General features: G+C 42.3%; 2 protein-coding genes across 4 annotated transcripts in view; one reads left to right on the plus strand and one right to left on the minus strand.

Moving 5' to 3' along the window:
• The window catches only part of dhx29 (DExH-box helicase 29), a 27,224-nt gene extending 16,716 nt beyond the window's left edge, over positions 1 to 10,508 (plus strand). Inside the window, exons 20-31 of one of the 2 annotated variants that reach the window (XM_022231361.2) lie at positions 39 to 175; positions 708 to 881; positions 1,525 to 1,653; positions 2,038 to 2,113; positions 2,460 to 2,684; positions 3,446 to 3,582; positions 4,663 to 4,753; positions 4,956 to 5,339; positions 6,547 to 6,678; positions 7,323 to 7,419; positions 8,378 to 8,423; positions 10,066 to 10,508. In XM_022231361.2, the coding sequence (XP_022087053.2) occupies positions 39 to 175; positions 708 to 881; positions 1,525 to 1,653; positions 2,038 to 2,113; positions 2,460 to 2,684; positions 3,446 to 3,582; positions 4,663 to 4,753; positions 4,956 to 5,339; positions 6,547 to 6,678; positions 7,323 to 7,419; positions 8,378 to 8,423; positions 10,066 to 10,078 (1,641 nt within the window). In that variant the 3' untranslated portion in view covers positions 10,079 to 10,508. Of the gene's footprint in view, positions 1 to 38; positions 176 to 707; positions 882 to 1,524; positions 1,654 to 2,037; positions 2,114 to 2,459; positions 2,685 to 3,445; positions 3,583 to 4,662; positions 4,754 to 4,955; positions 5,340 to 6,546; positions 6,679 to 7,322; positions 7,420 to 8,377; positions 8,424 to 10,065 lie in introns of those variants that run through there. The other variant, XM_022231365.2, reaches the window with a different exon arrangement.
• Positions 8,648 to 21,337, minus strand: cep78 (centrosomal protein 78). Of its 2 annotated transcripts, XM_022231366.2 has the most exons (12): positions 21,183 to 21,336; positions 20,338 to 20,410; positions 19,490 to 19,748; positions 18,515 to 18,696; positions 17,922 to 18,098; positions 17,190 to 17,364; positions 16,289 to 16,402; positions 15,803 to 15,867; positions 14,923 to 15,215; positions 13,926 to 14,148; positions 12,885 to 13,177; positions 8,648 to 12,040 (listed from the first exon to the last, which is right to left on the minus strand). In XM_022231366.2, the coding sequence occupies exons 3-12, from the start codon at positions 19,737 to 19,739 to the stop codon at positions 11,062 to 11,064; spliced, it is 2,751 nt and encodes a 916-aa protein (XP_022087058.2). In that variant the 5' UTR covers positions 19,740 to 19,748; positions 20,338 to 20,410; positions 21,183 to 21,336; the 3' UTR covers positions 8,648 to 11,061. The 2 variants fall into 2 exon arrangements, with proteins under 2 accessions (XP_022087058.2, XP_022087060.2); XM_022231368.2 differs by lacking the exon at positions 20,338 to 20,410 and having other exon boundaries at positions 21,183 to 21,337.
• Between the last annotated feature and the right edge of the window lie 89 nt (positions 21,338 to 21,426).

Raw genomic sequence — 21,426 nt, forward strand, 5'->3', positions numbered from 1 at the left:
GCTTATCAAACTAGTTGATTTCAATCTGCTGCTTACAGGAGTTAATCCACTTCTTGGGTGAAGACCCATTCTATGGAAGCATAGATGGTGCAGTGCTGGTCTTCATGCCAGGACTAGCTGACATCCAAGAACTGTATGAACTCCTGCAGAGCGATTCCAGATTTCCAACCAGCAAGTAAGTTCTTTTAAAACTTCGATATACCAGTTTATTTTCCTTATTGAGGTATGTCAGTTGGGGTGTTCAAATTTTTATGGTATCTTCAGTCTTCAGTTGATTGCGTTTATTAAAATATTTGTCTGTGTTTGGGTCATTGTCTTTGTGAGCCACTGAAGTCAGACTCAATTTGCAGACTCAGACCAACTTTGCAGTTAACTTTTGTCTTGTGCCTGTAATGACGCATGGTGCTCTCACTCTTCTATTAGTATTAAATCTATAACCTTTTGTACTCATTCAGGTGAAAATGGCCGCATCTGCTGTGCACTGTTTGTGGGAGAGATTTGCTTTTGACAAACATAGATAGGTTTAGGTGTTTCATCATTGAAAATTCTGGAAGCCTAGCTCATTTCTTATTAGAAGGCTATGCAGCTTCCTCCAGTGAGGCAGAACTCACTGATTTTTAATCTTTTCTGTCCACTACAAAGTGGATTTTTATGAACTAAAATTCCTAAAAAACTCATCGGGATCTGTCTTGTCCTTCTTCCACCAGGTACAGGATACTGGCATTGCACTCAGTGCTGTCCTCGGAGGATCAGAGCTCAGCGTTTGACATACCGCCCTCTGGAGTCCGCAAGGTCGTCATAGCCACCAACATAGCTGAGACAGGGATCACCATCCCAGACGCAGTGTTTGTAATTGACTCGGGGAAAGTGAAAGAAACAAGGTCAGTGAAGATATAAAAATAGTGTGTTTTGAAGAATTGTCAAATTTTGAAAATAAATGTGTCCACTGAACTTTAACAGGTTGTTTAATTCAAGTACTTCTCCGTCAGACTTGGAATACGTGTGGTTGCCACCCACAAGATATCTTTACACTATTAAAGATTTCTTCTTGATATTCATGACACCAGACATTTGATTTGAATGCTTACAGACTAGTAACACTGGAAATGAATTGAAACAATTTGGTCCCGGGTATTTTTAATTTTGAGGTGGTTTTTTAATTTCTGATGTAAGAACAAGTAATACTGTGCTCATTGAGATCATGATTTTTTAGTCATCTTGTATTGCAGTGTTGAATTGTTTTGGAAGCTTTGATTTGAATGAATGTCCTGCTTGCAAATTTCAAATTCTATTGCTGTCACCAGTGAATTTTGTTAACTAATTTGACCGTACTAAATCTTGACAAACACGATTTTTAAATTTGGAGCCATATTTTCATCTCTTATTGGAATGTGTCTTTAAAGCCATATTGTCTGTGATGGCCCTCAGTGCGTGACCTTAATATGCTGATTTAGGCTGCTGATATGATGAAATTGCTGATGGTCATGAGGGTTTTGAGCTCACAAGACAATAACCTTCTTGCAGGTACAACGAGATGAGTCAGCTGAGTGCCCTGGTAGAGACCAACATTAGCAAGGCCAGCGCTAAGCAGAGACAGGGCCGAGCTGGCAGGGTTAGAGAGGGATTCTGCTTCAGGCTGTACACAAAAAAACAGTGAGTGTGCCATGAAAGTGGCTTCTTCCCAGCAAAGTTGGGAAAAAGGAAAGTGAATATGCTTGCAGGCACATTGCCAAGGGGGTGGGCGGGCACAGGGGCCAGCCCCCCTGCAGGAAGCTGCCCCCCCCCCAAAAAACCCCACAAGCATCACAGTTATCTATTGTTCTTTTGATGTTCCCCCTCTAGCTGGTACTGTCTAACCCCCTCCCGTGCCCAAAGCTGACGGGCTGTATATTTGAAATAACACAGTGGACATTCTGAACCTTTAAAACAGGGAAAATACGCTTTCATGCTTTTGAGGGGACAACTTTCCTTTTTATCAGGCTCAGAAAGTGACCGACATTTATTGAATACCCGTGTCTTTCTTATTTTGTATGTCAGATATGAATCTTTCAAGTCCTTCTCACCGCCCGAGATCCTGAGGGTTCCCCTTGAAGATCTCTGTCTCCACATTATGGTAGGTAATTTTGTCTGTGCAGTGATGTAAAACCCTGTGGACTAATTCTGTATGGGGCTCCTACTAAGTCTACTTTTAAGTCTTCCTTCTGTTTTGTTGATATTCATGAAATAAACAACCAGCAATCCAAGCTTAGCCTAAATGATTCTCCAAGACCTCACAAAAGTTACCCTGAACTTTTGATTTAAGTAAACATGTTCTCTTTGTTAGGATTAATGAGAAATTAATTGTATATAGTCTTATTGTATAGTGCTAGATGTTTTTGAGGTTTACTGTGTAGACTGGGTATTGTAGACTTTCATGTTATGTCTCACTTGTATGTGTTAAAAATGTCAATTTCTTTCAGAAGTGTAATCTTGGTTCCCCGGAGGATTTGTTGCAACAATGCCTGGACGCCCCTCAACTCAACACCATACGGGCGGCTATGAGCCTCCTGAGAGAGGTAGGGGCGTGCAAGATTGACACGCCTTCCTTGACTCCCCTTGGGCAGCACCTGGCTGCCCTACCTGTCAATGTCAGGGTAGGGAAGATGCTGCTGTTTGCTGCCATCTTTGGCTGCTTGGAGCCCATGGTGAGTGCCACTGCAGGGTAGTGTGTGTCAGCTTCCCTAAGTGCCTGTTGAAGATTTGTACGAAGTTGGCTGTTGCTTTACAGGGCACCTGCCTAATTTGGAAGGGAGCTTCCTAGAGCTGTTTTAGTAGGGTAACAAGAATGTGTGGTGTCCAGCGTTGTAGCTGAGACCAGATGTAAGACCGTTCACAAGACCAGTCGCAATTCAGAACTTGAAAATCATTTTGAACCAACTCTAACTTTTGCGTCTCTTGTCCCTTTTTGAACACTACCGGTGTTTCAGTCAAGACCCCTTAAGACTTTAACAAGACCCCACAAGATCATCACCAGATCTGGTCAGAATTAAAGCCACAAGCATTTCAAATAAACTGCATTGAACACATTCTTTTGTCACTGTTCATAATTTTCCTTGAATAGGTTTCATCTTTGAGAACAAATGATGATTGAAAGCTGAGCCTTGCCCATGGACTTCTTAACTCTTTGCACACCTGACCTGACAACCTAAAAAAAACCTGTGATTCATATGCACTTGTGAATCATATTGCACAGGCATTGTGATTACTCCTTTGAAACCCACACCTTGCTTTGACCCTGCCAAATCTAATAATATCTAGCCTCACTATAGAGAGAGTTGCTCAATTCTGTGGAACAAATTTTTACCCCTGGAAATTTGTGTCAATCGGAAGTGTGTGAATCTATGTGCTTGGCATGGATTATCCACTTGGTGCACGTTTTGTCACTGCTTTTTGTTGGTGCCAACAGGCTGTGATTGCAGCAGCCATGACAGACAAGCAACCCTTCATTGTGCCCATGGGCAAAAGACAGCAGGCAGACTTAGCCAAGAAGGCCTTGGCCATAGCCCACTCAGACCATATCACTGTGTACAAGGTCTATGCCGGGTGAGAGTTCAGTCATCAATATAAAGACAGGTGTAATGAATAAATGTGGGTCATTAACAGTGGCGTTGTAATAAGATAGTACTTTCACAGTGCCATGGGTTTTTTGCATAACTGTTCCCTCAGTGGTTAAATTATGAAAAAATTGGGCACCGTTGGGAAGCTTTCCAAAATGTCAGGCAAGTTTGTGAGTTCTCCTGACATGAGTGTTTTTATGGTCATTCAGTTGAAAGTTAGCCACGCTTAACACACAGTTAGTGCTATAGGTGAGTCCTGTCACAAGCCTGGCAAGCATACTAAAATTTGTAGCACTGCAGTGGAACTGAAGCCTGAAACAAACAGCATGATTTGCATGCTTGAGCTTTTGACTAAGGGTAAATACATGAGAATGCGAGCAAAAGCAGTGATAAAAACGCATTGGTAAAAGGAGTTAAACTTTTTTAGATCTCTCTGTTCTTTTCTGACCTAATTGGTGTTGGTCAGATCAGTCATGCATGAGGCTCATTGCATGACTGCTTAAGCAACACCAGATATTAATATTATTTGCTTTCTTCCCAGCTCTATCAAATATTGTCAGAGAGTGTTTCCTAAATAAAGAAAGCATACATACACTACTAACTGACAAAATGGAATGAAACAGATTCCCCGGGGTATCTACACTATATTGCCCTCTATCCACCCAAGGCCATACTGTTCTTATTTTTAGATAACAGTACCACAGACTTTTTACCATTTGGGAAAAATCCTAAAATTTATTTTGGGTTTATTTTTTTGACTTGTTTTGTTTCCTGGATGTATGATTATTGCAGTGGCAGTGTTGGAAAAAACATAAATATGAAATGACTGTTGACAGTATCACATCACAGCCAGAAAAGTGTTGATGTCTCTAATGTTCCACTTGCCTCTCGCCAGTTTCCTTGTTGACCAACCCATTCAGACAGAACTTTGGCTGAGCACAATTGCAAATGAGCTTTACTTGACATTGACGTTGCCTTCTTTAAAAAACAATCCACAATCCAAAAGCTAAATAGTTCAGCCAAGTTGAAGTACTCCGTCTTTGTATGACATTTTGACTGTCCTCAGGTGGGAAGAGGCAGCAGAACGAGGGAGAGCTGCCGAGATGTCTTACTGTTACCACAATTTCCTCAGTAGAACCACACTGCTATCAATTAAGGTAACAAACGTATGTCATCGTATCTCATGAAAAGTATGTGGCTAATCCTGAAAATCCATAGAACCATCAGGTGTTTTGTTTCCAAGTCTCAAGTCAAAGGAAGACAGTCTGAGATTCTGATTTACCAAAATACTGTGTGATTTCATTAGAATTTTATTGATATGATTCTCAACTCTTGAATTGATTCCTTACCTTTTTTAAGGATGTCAAGAATGATCTGATTAAGTTAATCCAGTCCATTGGTTTCGACGATAGTCTGGCAACTGACGTTGTGCCTTTCCAGCGTGCAAGGAGATCCTCACTTGGCCACACCCATACCCCAGGTGACGTGCTGGAGATCAGCAAGGTGCAACCCAAGGGGCCCAAATTCCCGCTGACCCACGGGAACGTAGCCCTCCTGAAGGCCGCGCTGACGGCCGGCCTGTACCCTAATGTGGCTAAAACCACCTACAGCAAGCCCATTGAGGGAGCGCGGGAACCCAAGAAGATCTGCCTGGCCGAGACGACCAAAGGAAACGTGGCAGTCCATCCAGCCTCTGTCAACCGAGAGTTACTGACCAATGGCTGGCTGCTGTACATCGAAAAGGTATGTCATCTGTCACATGTTCTACTACACTCACAAATGTACAAATCAATTTCAAATTCAAATAGCTTACATGTTTATGTAGGTCTTTCAGTGTCCTTTGATGGGCTTGTTCAATAAACTGCCAAGCCACAGTTTTACTTTTAGAAAAAAAGGTACACATATGTTTTTGTGTAACTAGGTTTTTGACAGAAAGCTTGTGGTCATAAACCTTTTGTGAGAAAACAAATTTGAGATCAAAATAGCTAGATTTAAGCCCAGCTGCCGGCAATATCAAGTATCCCACTGTAACTTTCTGTGCCCCGGTTTGATACATGAGAAACCACAATATGGGACAACATGAGAAAACTTGCAATAAAGCCAGAATCGTATCCTTCACACACATTCCCAGTATTTTAAGACATTGTACTTTGCAAATTCAGCAGAAAAGGGACAATCAACCAGGAAATGCGCCAGTTTTAGAACCTTGTTCACAGTTGTGCATCATCACATGTGCTACTGTGTCCATTAGACTATGTAATGATGTAAAAAATTGAGGCCATCTCAGCTAAACATTATGCAACTCAAAATTTTTGAACTCTAAATGCAAAATAAAGCAGCAACACACACTTTTATTTGTGTAAACTCCATGTGTCATGGAACATCAAGTGCTCACGACAGGGCAGTTTTAACTTGTGGCGTATGTCCCACTTGGGATCCCATATCTAAGGAATTGCTAATGTATTTTCTTTGACTCCCTTGTCTTTTCAACCGAAAACCTTGCTGAATCCTTCAAAATCATCCCTGTGTAGGAAAGCGGCATATTCTTTGTGTATATCAATTTTCAACATGTAGCTCCTCTTAAAGAAACATTGTCCATGTTTTACCTTCCTCCACTCAAAGTAAAACTGACAAGGCTCTGTCTTCCTTAATCCTGCAACTTTCTCTAAACCTATTGGTAGATAGAGTTTTTTTAATCTGGAAGGGTCGTTAGTCACACCACTGTTAACCATAGCCATGAAAATTGCATTGTACAGTGGGGAAGCAGGACTGTCGGGTTTTGGAAGATAGTTTTACCACCTTTCAAATCAAGTTCCTTCAAGCTCGTAGGTGTTTGAGCAGATGTAAGTTGTGTCACAGGTCAATTACTGGTTATAAACGGCTGAGATTTTTTAATGAAGCTCCTAGTGGGAGTATAAGTATCACCAGCCCAGCATTGTTCTGTTTGCAGGTGAAGTTATCCCGAGTGTTTATAAGAGACAACACCTTGGTGTCGGCATACCCGTTGTTGCTATTCGGTGGTGCTTTGGCAGTCCAACACAGGGAGAAACTTATCACCGTGGACGAATGGATTAAATTCCAGGTAACGTTTTCATTGTTCTGTTTCACGATTTCAATTGCAAACCCAATGCATATATATCGTGCTTGTGGAGAGATATACATTACTGGACATCTGTTCATATTTGGGACACTATGTATACATGGGCAGCGAGGGCTTAAGTGGCATACAGCATGGTTCCAAGTTTTGCCAATATGTTGTGACCCATAGGAGAGGGACAGGAGCTAGTCTGTAAAAAGTGAGAGGACTTGTCTCTTTCATTTGTATACTTGTTACTATCACCAGTGTAACATTCGAACATGAAGAATATTTGTAAATGGCAAAATAAACAAATAAGTGTGGTTTACAGTAGATACAGGATACCAGCCGAGTGATGGAAATTTCTTGTTATTTATTACTTCTGGTAATGACACCAAGGATTACTCAAAAGTGCCCGAGGCACTGTAGCTCGCAAGCCTGAAGAAACCTGTAGAGAGGAGACAATGAGAAGCAGTCACAGTTTTAGAACTGGGAGGAAAACCCCAGAGGAATATTCTGGGTAAAAGCCACAGAATCAGGTAGGAACTGATCCTACCCAATCCACATGTGGACCACGCCAGGATTTGAACCCGGACCGCAGAAGTGGAAGGCGAGGAAAGACAACTTTTATTTCTCTTTCTTTTGTCCAGGCCCCTGCTAAAACAGCGGTCATCTTCAAAGAATTACGCAACCTGCTCAACTCCACGCTAGTGAGGAAGCTATCCCAGCCGGGCCTAAAGATTCGAGGTAAGACTGCATGCACGCAGACATCGATGGGGTACAACTGCACCCTAAGTTTCACTAGTGAATCGACAGCCAGTTTGAGGCCAAATAGATAACGTCCTGCAGCCGATTTCATGAAATGTGGCATAACTCTGAACTACGCATAAGCCTTGCACCACAAATGCGTGCCACAGGACAATCTCAGCTTTTCCTTTACAATATTATAGCAGTCATCAAACAGCCATCAAATCACCTTTGCCCGCCATTTTGAAAAGGTTTTCGTGTTTGTTTCATCGGAACCAGACAAAAATTCTCAAAGTTCTCTCACAGCAAAACAAGGTTTTCCTTTCCTTCTAAAACAAAGTTGTTCATTTCTCCTACAAGCCTTAAGTTTAGCAATGATAAGCATTCACTGAACACGATGAGTTAGTCGTATCATTCATTTTCACTTTGTTTGGCACTACTTAGGCCATAATTTGTTAAGCAAGTCGCAGAGTTACACAGTGTATAAGTTTCATGAACTCACTCCCAATTTATTGTGCAGCATACGCCACAACATTTGGCATTACCGGTATGGTTATACTGTTGCATGAAGTTTCATGAAATCAGCTGCTGTTGCACGTAATGTTGCGTTGAAATATGATCTACAATGCAGTTCATTTCACATTACCCTGAACTGCTTTGATTTACACATTACCATTGGTTTTGATGACATCAGAGCAATTGGATGCTTAAGAAATAGAGAACAAATAGATTTTCAATAGAGTATGCACACAAGACACTTAACCAGAACCAAATTAAGTTAAAAATATGTGTGGGAATGGATGATTCCAGTAGGTAGAACACTTTATATGGTATCCAGGAAGCAGGTTTGTATCCAAATTTAAAATCTTTTAAAATTTAAAATTTTTGTCCACGCTGACATTTATTGGAATGCTCAGTACATCATCCTTTTTTCTCCTTTTTTTGCGGGTGAATTCAGACGAAACGGTGGTTCAGCTGATGATGGAACTCATCCAATCAGAGAGGTAATCTGCCTGCTGAATGTCTGAAGGGAATGACATGCTTTGGAGACCTCAGCACCCAAAGCATCTACCGGTAGCTGCAAGCCGAATCTGCAGCTTAGCAAGTTAGGGAGAAAACCTGGCAGTGAACCAGTCACATACAGTTCATTTCGTGAAATTTGGCTGGACACCAGTATTGATTGCCAAGTACAACACAAATTAAATGAATTAACATTGGAACCTGGGGATAAACTTGAACTCTTTAATTTCAAGCAAGTTTTGAAAGCAGACCTCCCAACATTGGCTATCAAGAATCTAGAATCCTCCCCAAACTTCAGAATTTTTCATGAAAATTCAGAATATTATACATATTACCATGAACAAGGACAAGTCAGTGCTGCGTTGTACAAGAGGTGAGTCCGGGTTCGTGATGATGTACAGTACTGTATATACTCACTGATTCCATAACATTTTGTTTTCCACATGACATGAGTTTATATCATCTGAAATGGTCCACAATAATTTAACGTGAAATTCAGGAGAATTCAGTATGAAATTCAGCGCAAAATTCACAACGGGGTGCTTGCACACTTGACATGATCGTGGTCGATTTCACAGCAATTCTTAGTCTTGGATCCAAACCATTCTTTGCTGTGGATCCTAGTGAAACCAGGTGCCACACAATGCATACAGTGTTAGCTACAATGACGTTAGTTACATTACAAAAGAGAGAGTGTTTTTGTCCATGATCACATCCATCTCGCAACTGGTACACATTAAAAGAGGGTGCTCCCACGGACCTGGCACGCCCAACATGCACTGCACTGACTGTTTGGATAAGTCGTATTACGGTACATGCACAAGATTGCATGGACGGTTGCTGGTTAATACATACACGTAGACGTGTCAAAATTGTGATTTGGCAGAAAATTTAGGGGCGTAATCAGAATGGCAGAAACAGTGAAAAAGTGGAAATTTATCTGCCAAAATTGGGAGGGTTGGGAGGTCTGTGAAAGGCATTAACACTTTTCCTGACCAACATTCAGTTAACATACATTAATAAATGACAATATTTACTGTGGCAAAGGAATGTCAGAGTATACAAATGTAGTACAAATGTGTTACAGTAATGTGCACTTGGACTTTGAGAGGACTTTGGTATTGAGTAAAGCACAAGTCATACCACGGTAACTTTGATTGCTGCAAGCAGAATTGATTTTCCACTGAAAATTATCATGAAAAAAAACACCGCCATCAAGAAACTTATATTCACTTGCATTTTTTCTTTTTCTCATTATTTCACACCATATTGAATGGAATTCATGACCGTTCTGGACTTACAATTCAGTATGTTTCATAAAAGACCATTGTTGTATTTTTTCAGATGTAAAGGCGGGGGAAACTTTTCCCAGTAAAAGCAGTTTGAAAATATGGACATAAAACTCTGATTTGGTTTATGTGTCAGAAACATGTTTCCCAAATCTGAACGTTATTTGGGGTGTTGGACCCTCATGACCGTGATGTGCTCATACAGGTACAAAAACATGAAGGACAACTCGTACGGTCACATTTCAGAATTGCTAGAGGCTTGCTTTTTAAGCATGAATACACATACTGAATGTTTATATTTCTGAGTATAATTCAGAGGTGATGTACACTACAATAGGTGCAGTTCCTGACTGTCATTACATGAGGCATCATCCAATCTGGCTGTAAGTTACAGAATTCTTAAAGGTAAAATTTATCATTTGTCATCTCTGCATTATGTTCATTTGAGGAAACAGACGTGCTCAAGATCTAAAGAAGGGTACCGAGCAGCTAACTTGATAATGTTTTCAGCCAGTGAATGCTGTATATACCTAAAAAAAACAATACTGCAGGATCTCGATTTCAAATCAAACGTTGCTGAATCACGTTTGAACGTGCGTGAATTCAGCACTTGGGACATGCATATGTGTGTGTGCCAATGCATGCCCAAATTCAGAAGGAACTACTAATGGCAATTGCCAAAAAGGCATCTTTAAGCGCATCATTGGAAATGGCCTTTTTTCATTTTCTTCAAAATAACAGCTTGCCAGAAGGAATAAATTCACAGGGTGTTTTGTCCATTGACTGTCTTTAAACCAAGTATTCTTTTAAGCAATAATTTAGGATAGCTGCAAGTGATGGACTGTATCTTTCAGATGTTATTTTGACATCATTACTAAGGTTGACAATGGAGGACGAGGTCACATAATGCCTTAAGCTCTTCTCTTGGTGCTGTTTATTTTATTTCTGACTAATCACAGAAGGAACCTAAAACTTTTAACACAAAACATTTATGAAAATGTGTAGTGTGTTGCTTAAGTGTTTCGAGTAGACAATAGGAGTTCAAAGAGCATGAAATTTGAATTGTTTTCATCTGTACAGAAAGCCTGGATTCATCAGAATTTGCTTTAGGAGAACTTCTTTTGAAAATGAAAAATGAAGTGATTTATTCAAGTATGGTAAAAATTCAAAATTACATAAAAATTGAAACAGCACGTTTTAAACAAAAAATCATAAGTACCATTTTGACAACCAGGTTTCAATGCACCGCTGCATAAAAGCACACTGAATGTGTTTCTTTCACCGGTTGTGACTGTTTTGACGCACTTTCAGGAAGTCAAATCCTTGTGTCTCACTAGAAATCTTCATCACTGCTATACTCATCATCTCCCCGGAAACCCTTGTCATTGTTGTTACCTGGTTTGCTGCTTGGCACACCTTTACTGGGCCTTGGTAGATCCATGAACAGGTCCTCTGATGACCCATCCAATTCCTCTGGTACAGGCGATCCAAGGCTTTCATGATCTTCATCAATGGAATAGGTGGCAGAAGCAGGATGATCGGATGCTGGCGGAGTGTCCTTGCTTCTCACCGGCGTGGACGTCCTGTGGCTGTGACTATGACTTGTTGCCGAACTGTGACCCGAAAGCTCTTGGTCGGAATGTTGTTGCTGCTTGGTATCTTCAGCTTGGGGTTCAGGAATGACAGGAGCTCTGACGTGAGTCCTAGCTCTGTCAGTTGCTTCATCGGTGGGTCTTTTGATCCCAGCATCTCCGGATGACCCAGTGCCTCTACCGGTGAACTCGATGTGGGGCTTCTCAAGCTCCTTGTCAAAATCAGCATGGTTCTGTTGGTCAAGGTCAGCTCCAGTCTGCTGTTGGGTTTGTGGCTGTCTGCCTGCAGCCAGCACGGACTCCGTGGTGCGGTCCAACGGCTCCAAGAGGGGAGGGTGAAGAACCATAGGTCTGGGATCCACTGCTGGCAGATTGCGTGTTTCAGTCTGAACATGCACGGAATCAGACTGACTCGGACTGTCCTGCTTTTGTGGGGGCACAAGGGGGGCATGCACAATCACCTGCCTGGACTTGGGATGAGCATCGGCAGAGGTAGACACTATGTCCGTCATCTCTGCAGACGGCAGTGTTCCTTGGGTCTCGTGTGGGGCTCGGGGTTCCTGGTAGGAAGGTTGGGGTGCATAATGAGACACTAGTGGTGCTAGTCCCATAGGGTAATGCTTGTAGGCTGTCGGTTGGTGCTGCTGAAGGATTGACCTCACTTGAGGGTTACGGATCTCCTCTGGGCTGGTCCCCACCAGCGTACATAGCTGACCAAGACTGGAGATGGGTAAGGGCAAAACGCAACCAGGCACAACATGAGATTCTTTACCTAATGTTTAATTTTAAAAAGAATTATCAAGTTTGAAAATGTAACAGGTTTTGTGTCACCCATTTTATCTGTTTTCACTGACGGGCTAAAACCACAAGTTTTACTTTCCTGAGAGAAGTTGAGCTGAAGTATAATTCTTGAATCATGGCAACAATAAGCCACTAAATTGGGTACGAATGAAATAAAGCAACTGAGAAATATTTTCATCACCGGTACGTTAATTAGTATAAATACGTATTACATGTAATTCCATAGCAGGTTCGCTGTCAAATGCAATCTGCCCTGAGCTGAAGTGCACCCTCACTGGCGAAAGAAAGACAGGTGGTACAAGTTTTCCAACCAGGTTCTTGCATGCGCTCTGCTCGCACACGAAGACCATATATTCCAGACTAAATTTGTTGCACGTACTCAGTGTGCTGCGCGTCAAACATGCAAAAACTTGTGTGCCTGTGCAGTGAGTGCATGCCAAACAACTGTCCATTTCATTTCCAAATGCCCTCTTTTGTTCCTGCTCGGAGCAGATTATCTATTCCAATGATTTCTGCTCCCTCTGTTCGGCAATGCACATGCCATCATCGCAATAAATATATGTGATAACATCTGCAACTGTCTCTACTTAAACACATAGAGAAATATAAAGATAAACATAGCAAATGCTGGCAACTTTGAAAGACTTTGCAACTCCCTATCTTGGCATGTGTGAGCTTAATAGATTTCACCTCACGACCTCACCACTCGTTCAAATGGAGACCAATGACGCAGTTGCCTCAAGTGTCAGGTTACATTACCTACCCAGCCTCTCTCAGCAGGTCCAGGAACCCGTGAAACTTAGCAAAGGACTCCTCTATGCTGTCCAGCACGCTCTCGTCCTCCAGCTGGTTCATGGTGGTCGTCTGCTGCGGCCCTGCTGGCTGGACTACCACGGCAGCCCGGCGCAGTGGGGACGCAGGCGAGCGCGCCTGCAGCAGCTGCACCTGGTTTTGCAGCCGGCTGTTGGCCACCTCCAGCTCCACCACCCGCGCATCGGCTGCCGCCCTGGCTCGGCTCTCGATATACAGCCTGCGATGGAGCTCCTCTATCTCAATCTGAGGTGGGCAAGAGAGATGTCAGAAATCCATCTCAAATCTAACCTCATCAAATCTTCTGAGTAACAAGTACAGACTGCAACAAAAAAGCACTGCACCATCTCAGAGATTTTCCTGATTTGCCTTTTGCATTCCTGCAAGAAGTTTGAGCCACGGTTTGATTACAGCTGTTCAATACATGTACATTTCATTGAATTTTGCGATAATATTTCCACATTGGTATGGTTCAACTGTTGTATCATTTTGAAATCCGATAGTTTTAATTTGTGGTGAGGCTGGCCAACAAACATAATTGACCATAGCTCACCTAGCATGGCTTGAATAGTGGACGATTGGACCATCTCAGTCAGCCATGTGGAACCAAACTCTGGGGCACTGTTGCATTGCTAGCTATCAGTAGCCTTTTGTTGTGATTGATTGCAGAGACGGCCATGGACATAGAAATAATTGTGCAAGATGGCAGAGCCCATGAACATAACAGCGGATGTAACCAACATTAAAATGTGAGTGATGATGGATATTGGCAAAATGTTTCGACTAAGGTGGTCCAAGTGGGACTTGTGTGCGTACACTGCTAAGAAGCAGTTTAACCCGTGGTCAAACTATAGCTTGAGCTCAAATCCTGCCCTTGTATGATTTGACCTCTGAAGATGGTTATAGATCAAAACCTGAAAAATTGTAAGAGCTATCATCCAGCCCAATAGGATAGCAATTGTCTACCCAATTACATTGAAGAGGCTTCATTCACCTGCATCTCCCGCATCATTCTCTGGTCAGCCACGCCCCTCTCATTGCCCAAGTCCCTTATGCTAGACATCATTGTCGCCGGCGTGCCTGTGTCTTTGCTGCTGGTGTCTAACTCTCCAGAGGACAGCATGCTTGCTGCGTGGACGTGGATGGATGCTGCGGACTTGCTTGGGGTGGAGCTGGGGCTAGAGTCCACTTGATTTTGGTGCTCGTCTGTGTGAATCCTTGTGAACAAAATGTGTTAAAGAAGAATTATATCATCTTCAGTATACAATTACTGACTACATTACTTCGAACTGTGTAGTAAAACTAGCCTACTGAGTTGATCCATAAAGCATTCTATTTTACCCGGGGCAAAACAGAATGCTCCAGGGATCACCAAGGGAGGTTTCTTTTGCTGCACCAAACTGATTTTAATCAATTAAATCAATATGAACACAATTAAAATATCCTACTGTTTTAATACAAAACTTATTGGAAATCTTTTAGCACTCTTCTTACAACCACTTCACAAAATGTCTGGCCCCAGCTCAGTAGTGCTAGCATGTGGGAATATGCACAATACACACCTGTGGGCAATATCAGTTGTTTTGAGTATAGCAACTTGGTTGCTACGGGCATGGTATTTGGTTCCAGAGAGTGTAGTACTTTTGGCACATTACAGAATGCCAAATTAAGAATGCCAGGTTGCTAGCTCTCAGTCAATCAAGATACAGATGCTGTTGGCGAGGATTGAGAGAGAAGCCAGAGTTAACACCATTACTGTATTGCACTGGATGCGAAAACCTGCTGGGCTTCTACAGTTTTATACATAAGGGAACACGTATGTACATATTGAGTACATATAGAGGGGTGATTTTGCTGAGTAGTGAGTCCAGTAAAGATCTCTGGTTTCTGAACTCCCTGTTTCAGGCACTCCGACCTTGCTAAGTGCACCACTGGTGCACAGCAAGTTCGCATTCTCAGTGATGTGCTATAGCTCCGGCCTTGAAATCTACCTCCTCTGGCTAGCTCTGGCTGCCGTTCTCCAGGGGACAAACCCAGGCCCTGGCTTGGTGACAGCTGGGACCACAACCTCGGGCTCTCGGTTCACCCTCATCACGTGGACCGAAATGCCATCCCCGCCAGACGACTTGCTCCTGGGGCGATTGGGTGCAGAAGAGGGCCCACTGGTGACCCGGATGGTGGTCTTACGGCCAAAGCTGCTATTCAGTGTCTTTGTGCGCCGGCGTGGTTTACTACCGCCGTGGGGGCCGTGTTCGCGACTGCTGGTTACTCTGAGCCATTTATACTATAAAAGGATGAAAAGAAAAGGTCAACTTGGTGCAATGGTTTCCATTCGCCAAGTTTCAGCTATCACAACCTTGTTTTGAGATTAACCATGTTTCCAGGAGGTTTCCGTACTTCTTTGTTGTGTGGCCAATACTAATATTTTTCACCTTTCGCGGTTGTTTCTAAATGTTTTTTAGAGTAAAACCGTGATTGCTTTTGTCCTGTCTCAGTTCAAAGCTTGGACCATGGGAGAACAGTGACTAAACAAAAAAAGCTAATCCAAAGAGAAAAATATAATGTCAAAAGGATAAATAATATGGCTCTGCAGTGTTTCCTTTCATTATCGAGGGAATTCATGACAACAAGGCAGAAACTGTATACCCCTTCGGCTTTGCTGGCAGGATACAAAAATGGCAACATTAAACCCCGTGTAAATCAGTAGTACCACTGTGACACTCCTTCCAGTGGGGATAACTGGGGATTACCAGGAGTTCCTATCAGGGAATACTTAGAAACACCTTGAAATTTAGAAACATATACTATTCTTGCACAAAGGAGTATTGAGAAAAGAGATCATTAGAAATTTGGAGATGATCCCTCACTGACCTCATTCTCTTCACCTCCAGCATTTATCAGAACTTGTTTCATCACTGCCTTCAGTACATCGCGATCTGTGAATGATCCAAGAAAAAAGAACTGAAATCAGAACTGGTAATTTGAATGAATTAAAAAAGAATTATGTACAAATTAACCCTCCCCCCAAAAAAGAAATAAATCCCAACAGAACCAAAACAGGCACAACATCAATTTTCAATGTCAAAAATAATCTCTAAAGGTCATTTCTTGTTTAGCGGTGATCCAGACTTTCCCAAATATGAAGAGCAATTTCTTCGTGAGCAACTGTATTAAATTGAACTAGAACAAATATTTAAGAGAACAGTGTTTTCAACAGGATTTTTTGTTTTGTTAAGACTGACTGAAGAGAACTTCAGATTTCATGAATGCTGGCCAACACGAGAAGTGGCCTATTGATACCACAACGTGACAAAGTAACAAATTTGCTAAAGGGTCCCAGATAGAGAGTTCATTTACCAACGAGATGGTTTTTCCTGATGTCAAGAACCACGATGGAGGAGTTCTGATGTAAACTGTCCAGCAACGCTTTGGCTCCAAGGTTGGATATGCCACAGTGCTGCATGTCAAGTGCTGCAGTGCAGAAAAACAAGGACAGAATCTGTGCTCGTTGTTCACTAGTCATAATCCTCTGTGCACCCTTTGCATACATTCCAGTGAGGATACTATTTAAACAAGTGGTAACTCTTGGTGTCAGACTTTGAGTCAGGTTCATGAAACTGAAAGCACAAATACTGACAGACAAATCAAACCAAACCAAAGCAAACTGTACCATGGCAAATCAAATCCAATTTAATCTACAACAAATTTCTAATGTAGTGATCTCAATCCAGACAGAAACTGGGGAAGCACAACCTTCCAAATGACTCCTATGCACAGAATGGCATGTACCCCTTGAATTGTCTCTTGAGGAAAAAAATACCTTCCAGTGGATAGTGGGTAGGTTGTGACAAGATGTGCCAATCCGAAAAATTATATTAGCGAAAAACAGATAACCAGCCAAACTATATGCAATGGGTGCACTGCGTGTAACTGGTTCTCTGCTGACTTTCACTTGGCACCTACATTTGCTCTTTGAAAATATGGCCGATGCTACAAGACCCCTTGCATCTGATAATGGCCTCTGGAAGGGGTTGCTAGATGGACACAAGTGTTCCCTCATAAAATGAAGAGACAGGCTAGGGGAAAACTAAAATAACACGGTGCCCTGAGCATGCACACAAAAAATTTACAGAGGTTTGTACACATTCAAATGAAAATTGGTTGTGCATACTCCACACCACACGCACAGCAACTAACACTCAGATGCCTTGCTGGCCCGCCAGCTAAAAGTGTTCCCACTCCCTACCACATCCCGCACCTTTAAGCCAGAGGTCATCTTTCAAGACCTCAGCAAAAGCCACCGCCCCGTCATCATTCACCAGTGGGTTTTGGTTGAGTGTGATGCGCCGGATACCAGCCATGCGGTCCAGGTCTGGCCGGCGATACCGAAGGCTGTCCTTCCATGCTTCGCTGTGTCGCTGCATTGATTGGTGCTGCAACAAAGCAAGCAAGAAACGTGCCACTGTCAAAACTGAAGCTTCATACTGATCCCCAAAATACATCAGGACCAGTAGCTAACTCTAATGTATTACCTCTGGTTGGCCCTTGTGTGCATCATGTGTATGGGTCAGAGCATACTTGTATAACCTGTTGTTTCCCATGTACAAACCAATACAGTAATGTACATACATGTACATGTGAGACACTGGAGATACAAAAATGAATGACTTCACAATGTACAAAAACACTGCAAATGATTTTCAGCTTCCCTGAAGCCACAGCCAGTGTCAGGTTACAAGGTCAACTGGAGGGTGCTCCTATGATATTCTGAGAAAATATGCCACTGCAGGTTTGAAGTGACCAAGGGAATTTCCACAGGTCGCAAGTAATCCACGTGCAAGGAACAACTGTGATGGAAGGTTCAAAAGCACTTGCAGTACTTGTTAAAATCTTCAGTCCACTGCGAACATGGCTAAAGATGGCAGACCACAAAGGGCGGTGAGAGACTTCAATGTAGAGTGCAAGGGATTTCTCAGGGCTGACGACTTACTTTGACCAGCTTGGCTAAGGACTCTGCCCCTTGGCTGGTCAGTCCGCATCCAGACAAGTTGAGAGATGTGATGCCCGACGAGTGCTTGATGCCCTGGCAGAGTTTCTCCACGCTACGGTCGCCGACTCGACAGGACTCCAACGACAGATGCTGTAGACTGCTGTTTCTCACTATCACCTGGACAATGCATTTTGGGGAAGGGAAAGAAGCTGAAGACGTCGAAACATTGCTTTCCAACAAAAGATACCAGGTTTGCTTAGCAATGAAATAGCATGCACGACCTTTGACTGAATTCTATCAGAAGGCCGCCAAGTTCTATGAAGCTGAATATGGAAACTGGCTGAACACTGTATCACGAACCGAAACAAACGCAGCGTATTAATCAAAAAGCAATGCAATATACACTGCATCTAATTAAATGTCTGCACAGAAGTTCCTCATATGTACATGTGCTGAAACATTTGTTGTGCCAAACATTTGCTTTATAGGTCTCTGAGAATGGAACAGTATGTAGGTGTCATTAGGTACTAGAGTTGAGAGTGCCCCTTTAAATCTCCTGCTGAAGTGGAGATAAAGTCAAGCTCACACCGCACCTTTGCAATCAGCTGAATATCCTTGATCCTTAAAGGGATCCCCTGCAGTTCGATGTGGGTCACTGCCTGGGAGACAGACAGCATGTCCCCTAGTGCCACGCACAGGCGGTGAATAACCTCCTTGGAACGTATTGGAGGCGGCCGACGTTTGACTCGGGACCGGGGCTTGCCATCTTGGAAATCTGAGGCAACACAGGGGAAAACATTGAATATATTTACAAGTGGAACAAACTGACTTGAGCTACATGTTGAGAGTTCTTTTTTTCACTTTCATACACTATGTTACTTGTGTATTAGAATTCAACATTTGTATCCCCGTACATATACTCTTCTTAAGTTACTCAACTTAAAGTTCTTTTTCCACATTTGCACAATTACATGTATATTTTTCAAACCAAAATAGCTTGAGATGGTTACTACATGTAAGAATCAATGGTTACTCAGAATCATTCTCAAGATTGAGACCTGTACATTCTGGGTTCACTTTTTATGGCTCAGCTATGTCCACTATTTCAGCAACATACATGTAACTAGAAAACTAGTCATATGAACCAGTTCAATTCAATCATTTCAATTAACTGGTGACAAATGGTAACTAGCAGAAGTCAAATTGATGTTTTATTATTAATTCTAAACTTTTAACGGTAAGCTTCTTGGGTCTGAAACAATTTTTAAGATTAGAGATTTGCTGACTCCTATCAATTATAAGGTATCACTTTTAGAAATTCGGCAGCATCAAATTCAAACGGGTCGGGCTACCTTAACCTAAACAGTCCTCAATCTTCCAGTTTCAATATGACTTTACATACACCCTGTGGGTTAAGGTCAACCATAATTTTAAAAACTGGAGGGTCTACATGTATTTCCACAAAATTAACCTCAGGCTTTGATGACTGTTCAAAGTGTTTCATCATAACAAAGCAAAAGAACCCCCCCCAAAAATGAAAAAAGCCACAGAATTGAAAACCATCTCACCCTCACAGCCAATCACATGCTGGTAGTAACTCCTGATACCAACAAACCTCAGGCTCTTGTTGATCCGCAGAGCATTGAGAATTGGCGCCCAGTCCGGGGCCCGGATCCGGTCCCCGTTGAGGTCAAGCACTCCCTCAGCCAGGTGAACTTTGACACCAGTCAAGGGGCACGTGTTCTGCAGGGCACACAGCTGTTTGTAGTAGCCTTCAAAGTCTTGGGAACCCTGCTGACGTGCCTGAACACTTTCCATCAGATTTTCCTAAGGTGTGAGTAAAATCATGTCAAAATCAGAGGATTGAAGACTGTTAGAGTTAATCTTTGATCATGAAGTATGATTAACCCTAAATCTGCTAGCGGATGGATGGTACTGTAAGGGATAATATTCAACCTTAACTGAATTTTGTAATCCCTTCCACAAAACGCACTCATAAAGCTCTCCCACATACTTTCAATCAACTGGTCCTGAAAAGGCAGACCTTATGGAAGTTTCTGTTTAATCTTATTTACGGTAGTTTCCTTTAGAATGCTAAAAAAGTAAACCGACAAATTCATGTTGGAAAAGATTTTGACATTTTAATTTGTTTCATGATTCACCATGGATTTGGTATTAAAGCAAATGAGGTTACATATCTGCACATAAAAGAACCATACACTCTGGGGGTTAATGCTCTTTACTCTCAGAATAAATTGTACTGTGTTGAGTTATCAATGGAAATCTCCCACTTTACTTCCTGTTTTGGAGTAATTGCAGAATGCCCTGCCACTCTAAAAAATTACCCCTGGAATGACTGGTTATGTGGGTACAAGGTGAAAATCCCTTGAGAAGAATGTGACACTTTGACCTGTACCTGGCAATGAGGTTGATCATGCAGGGTGGTGTGTATTCTGCAACTGAGCTCCTTTTACGACAGTCTTCCACAACTGTGAAGTAGTCAGAAAAGGTGATTGGCAGATGTCAGAATTGGCAAATTATTAGCAAGATTGACAAATCTTGCAAAAATCAAGCGATCACACACGACCAATTGTTTCCAACATGCATAACACGCAAGTCATACAGTATCATATAATGATATTGAGATCACTCATGTCAGGGAACCTAGTATAAGAACAAAGACCTAAGTCAACTTATCTCCATTTTTTAAAATTACATTATCACTATCACATTAAAAATCAACTGCAGACAATTCAGCAAAATTCCTCACTTGCTGCCACATTTTCATGACATTAATTAGGCCTAACATTGGGCCTTTAGGCCTAATTGCAACAGACACGTTAAACTGCAGTAGGCTCTATAAACATATTCACTTAGGGCCTAGGCCTAGTCTTAAAGCGAAATTGGCTCAATTTATGACACAAAGGAGGCCTAGTCCTACTTGACAAGCACAAGTGACAATCATATCACTCAGTTCTGTGTCCGGTCACTGCCGGCGTATGCGTAGTGCAGCACAACTAGACCAATGCTACCCCAAGAACTGTGGGGTTCGACGTCTGTCCCGCCCCCACGATATAGTACGAGCGGGACGGACGTCGGACCCCCACAGTTCTGGGGGTAGGCCTTTGCCACTTCGCAAGTGCGTGTACTAATTTTACCATGTTTACATAGGCCAAACACTCGGTCAAGTAGAAAAGCTCGACAGCATGCGAAGAGAGTCAACTCTACTCATAAAAACACGGCTTTGGTGAAAAAAATTACCCGTTTGCATGACCCAGTCACAAATTACTTAGCATCAATTTAATCGTTGAGGAAGAAAACCGGATTTTTGCTGCAAAATTTCTTTGAAGTTTGGCACCCCACAGGACTTTCCTCACTATTTTCAATATGGCGCTATCCGATTCCATGATCCTCCACGATAGTAAACACCATTTCCTGGGAGGCTTACTGAAAAATACGTTTGCAGTAAATCCGAAAAAAATTCAAAGCAATTAACGAAATTTTA

Source organism: Acanthaster planci, linkage group LG08 (genome assembly GCF_054643075.1).
Source record: "Acanthaster planci isolate LZ-2023a linkage group LG08, COTS_SCS, whole genome shotgun sequence".
Lineage (NCBI taxonomy): Eukaryota > Metazoa > Echinodermata > Asteroidea > Valvatida > Acanthasteridae > Acanthaster > Acanthaster planci.

What these genes read in the sequence shown, in the direction of transcription:
- cep78 (XM_022231368.2), bottom strand. Translation starts at nt 19,739, where the DNA reads ATGGAAAGTGTTCAGGCACGTCAGCAGGGTTCCCAAGACTTTGAAGGC. An exon ending in CAGGAAAAACCATCTCGTTG is followed by an intron (nt 15,868 to 16,288) that starts GTAAATGAACTC and finishes GATCATTCACAG; the next exon opens with ATCGCGATGTACTGAAGGCA. An exon ending in GAATGATGCGGGAGATGCAG is followed by an intron (nt 13,178 to 13,925) that starts GTGAATGAAGCC and finishes TGCCCACCTCAG; the next exon opens with ATTGAGATAGAGGAGCTCCA.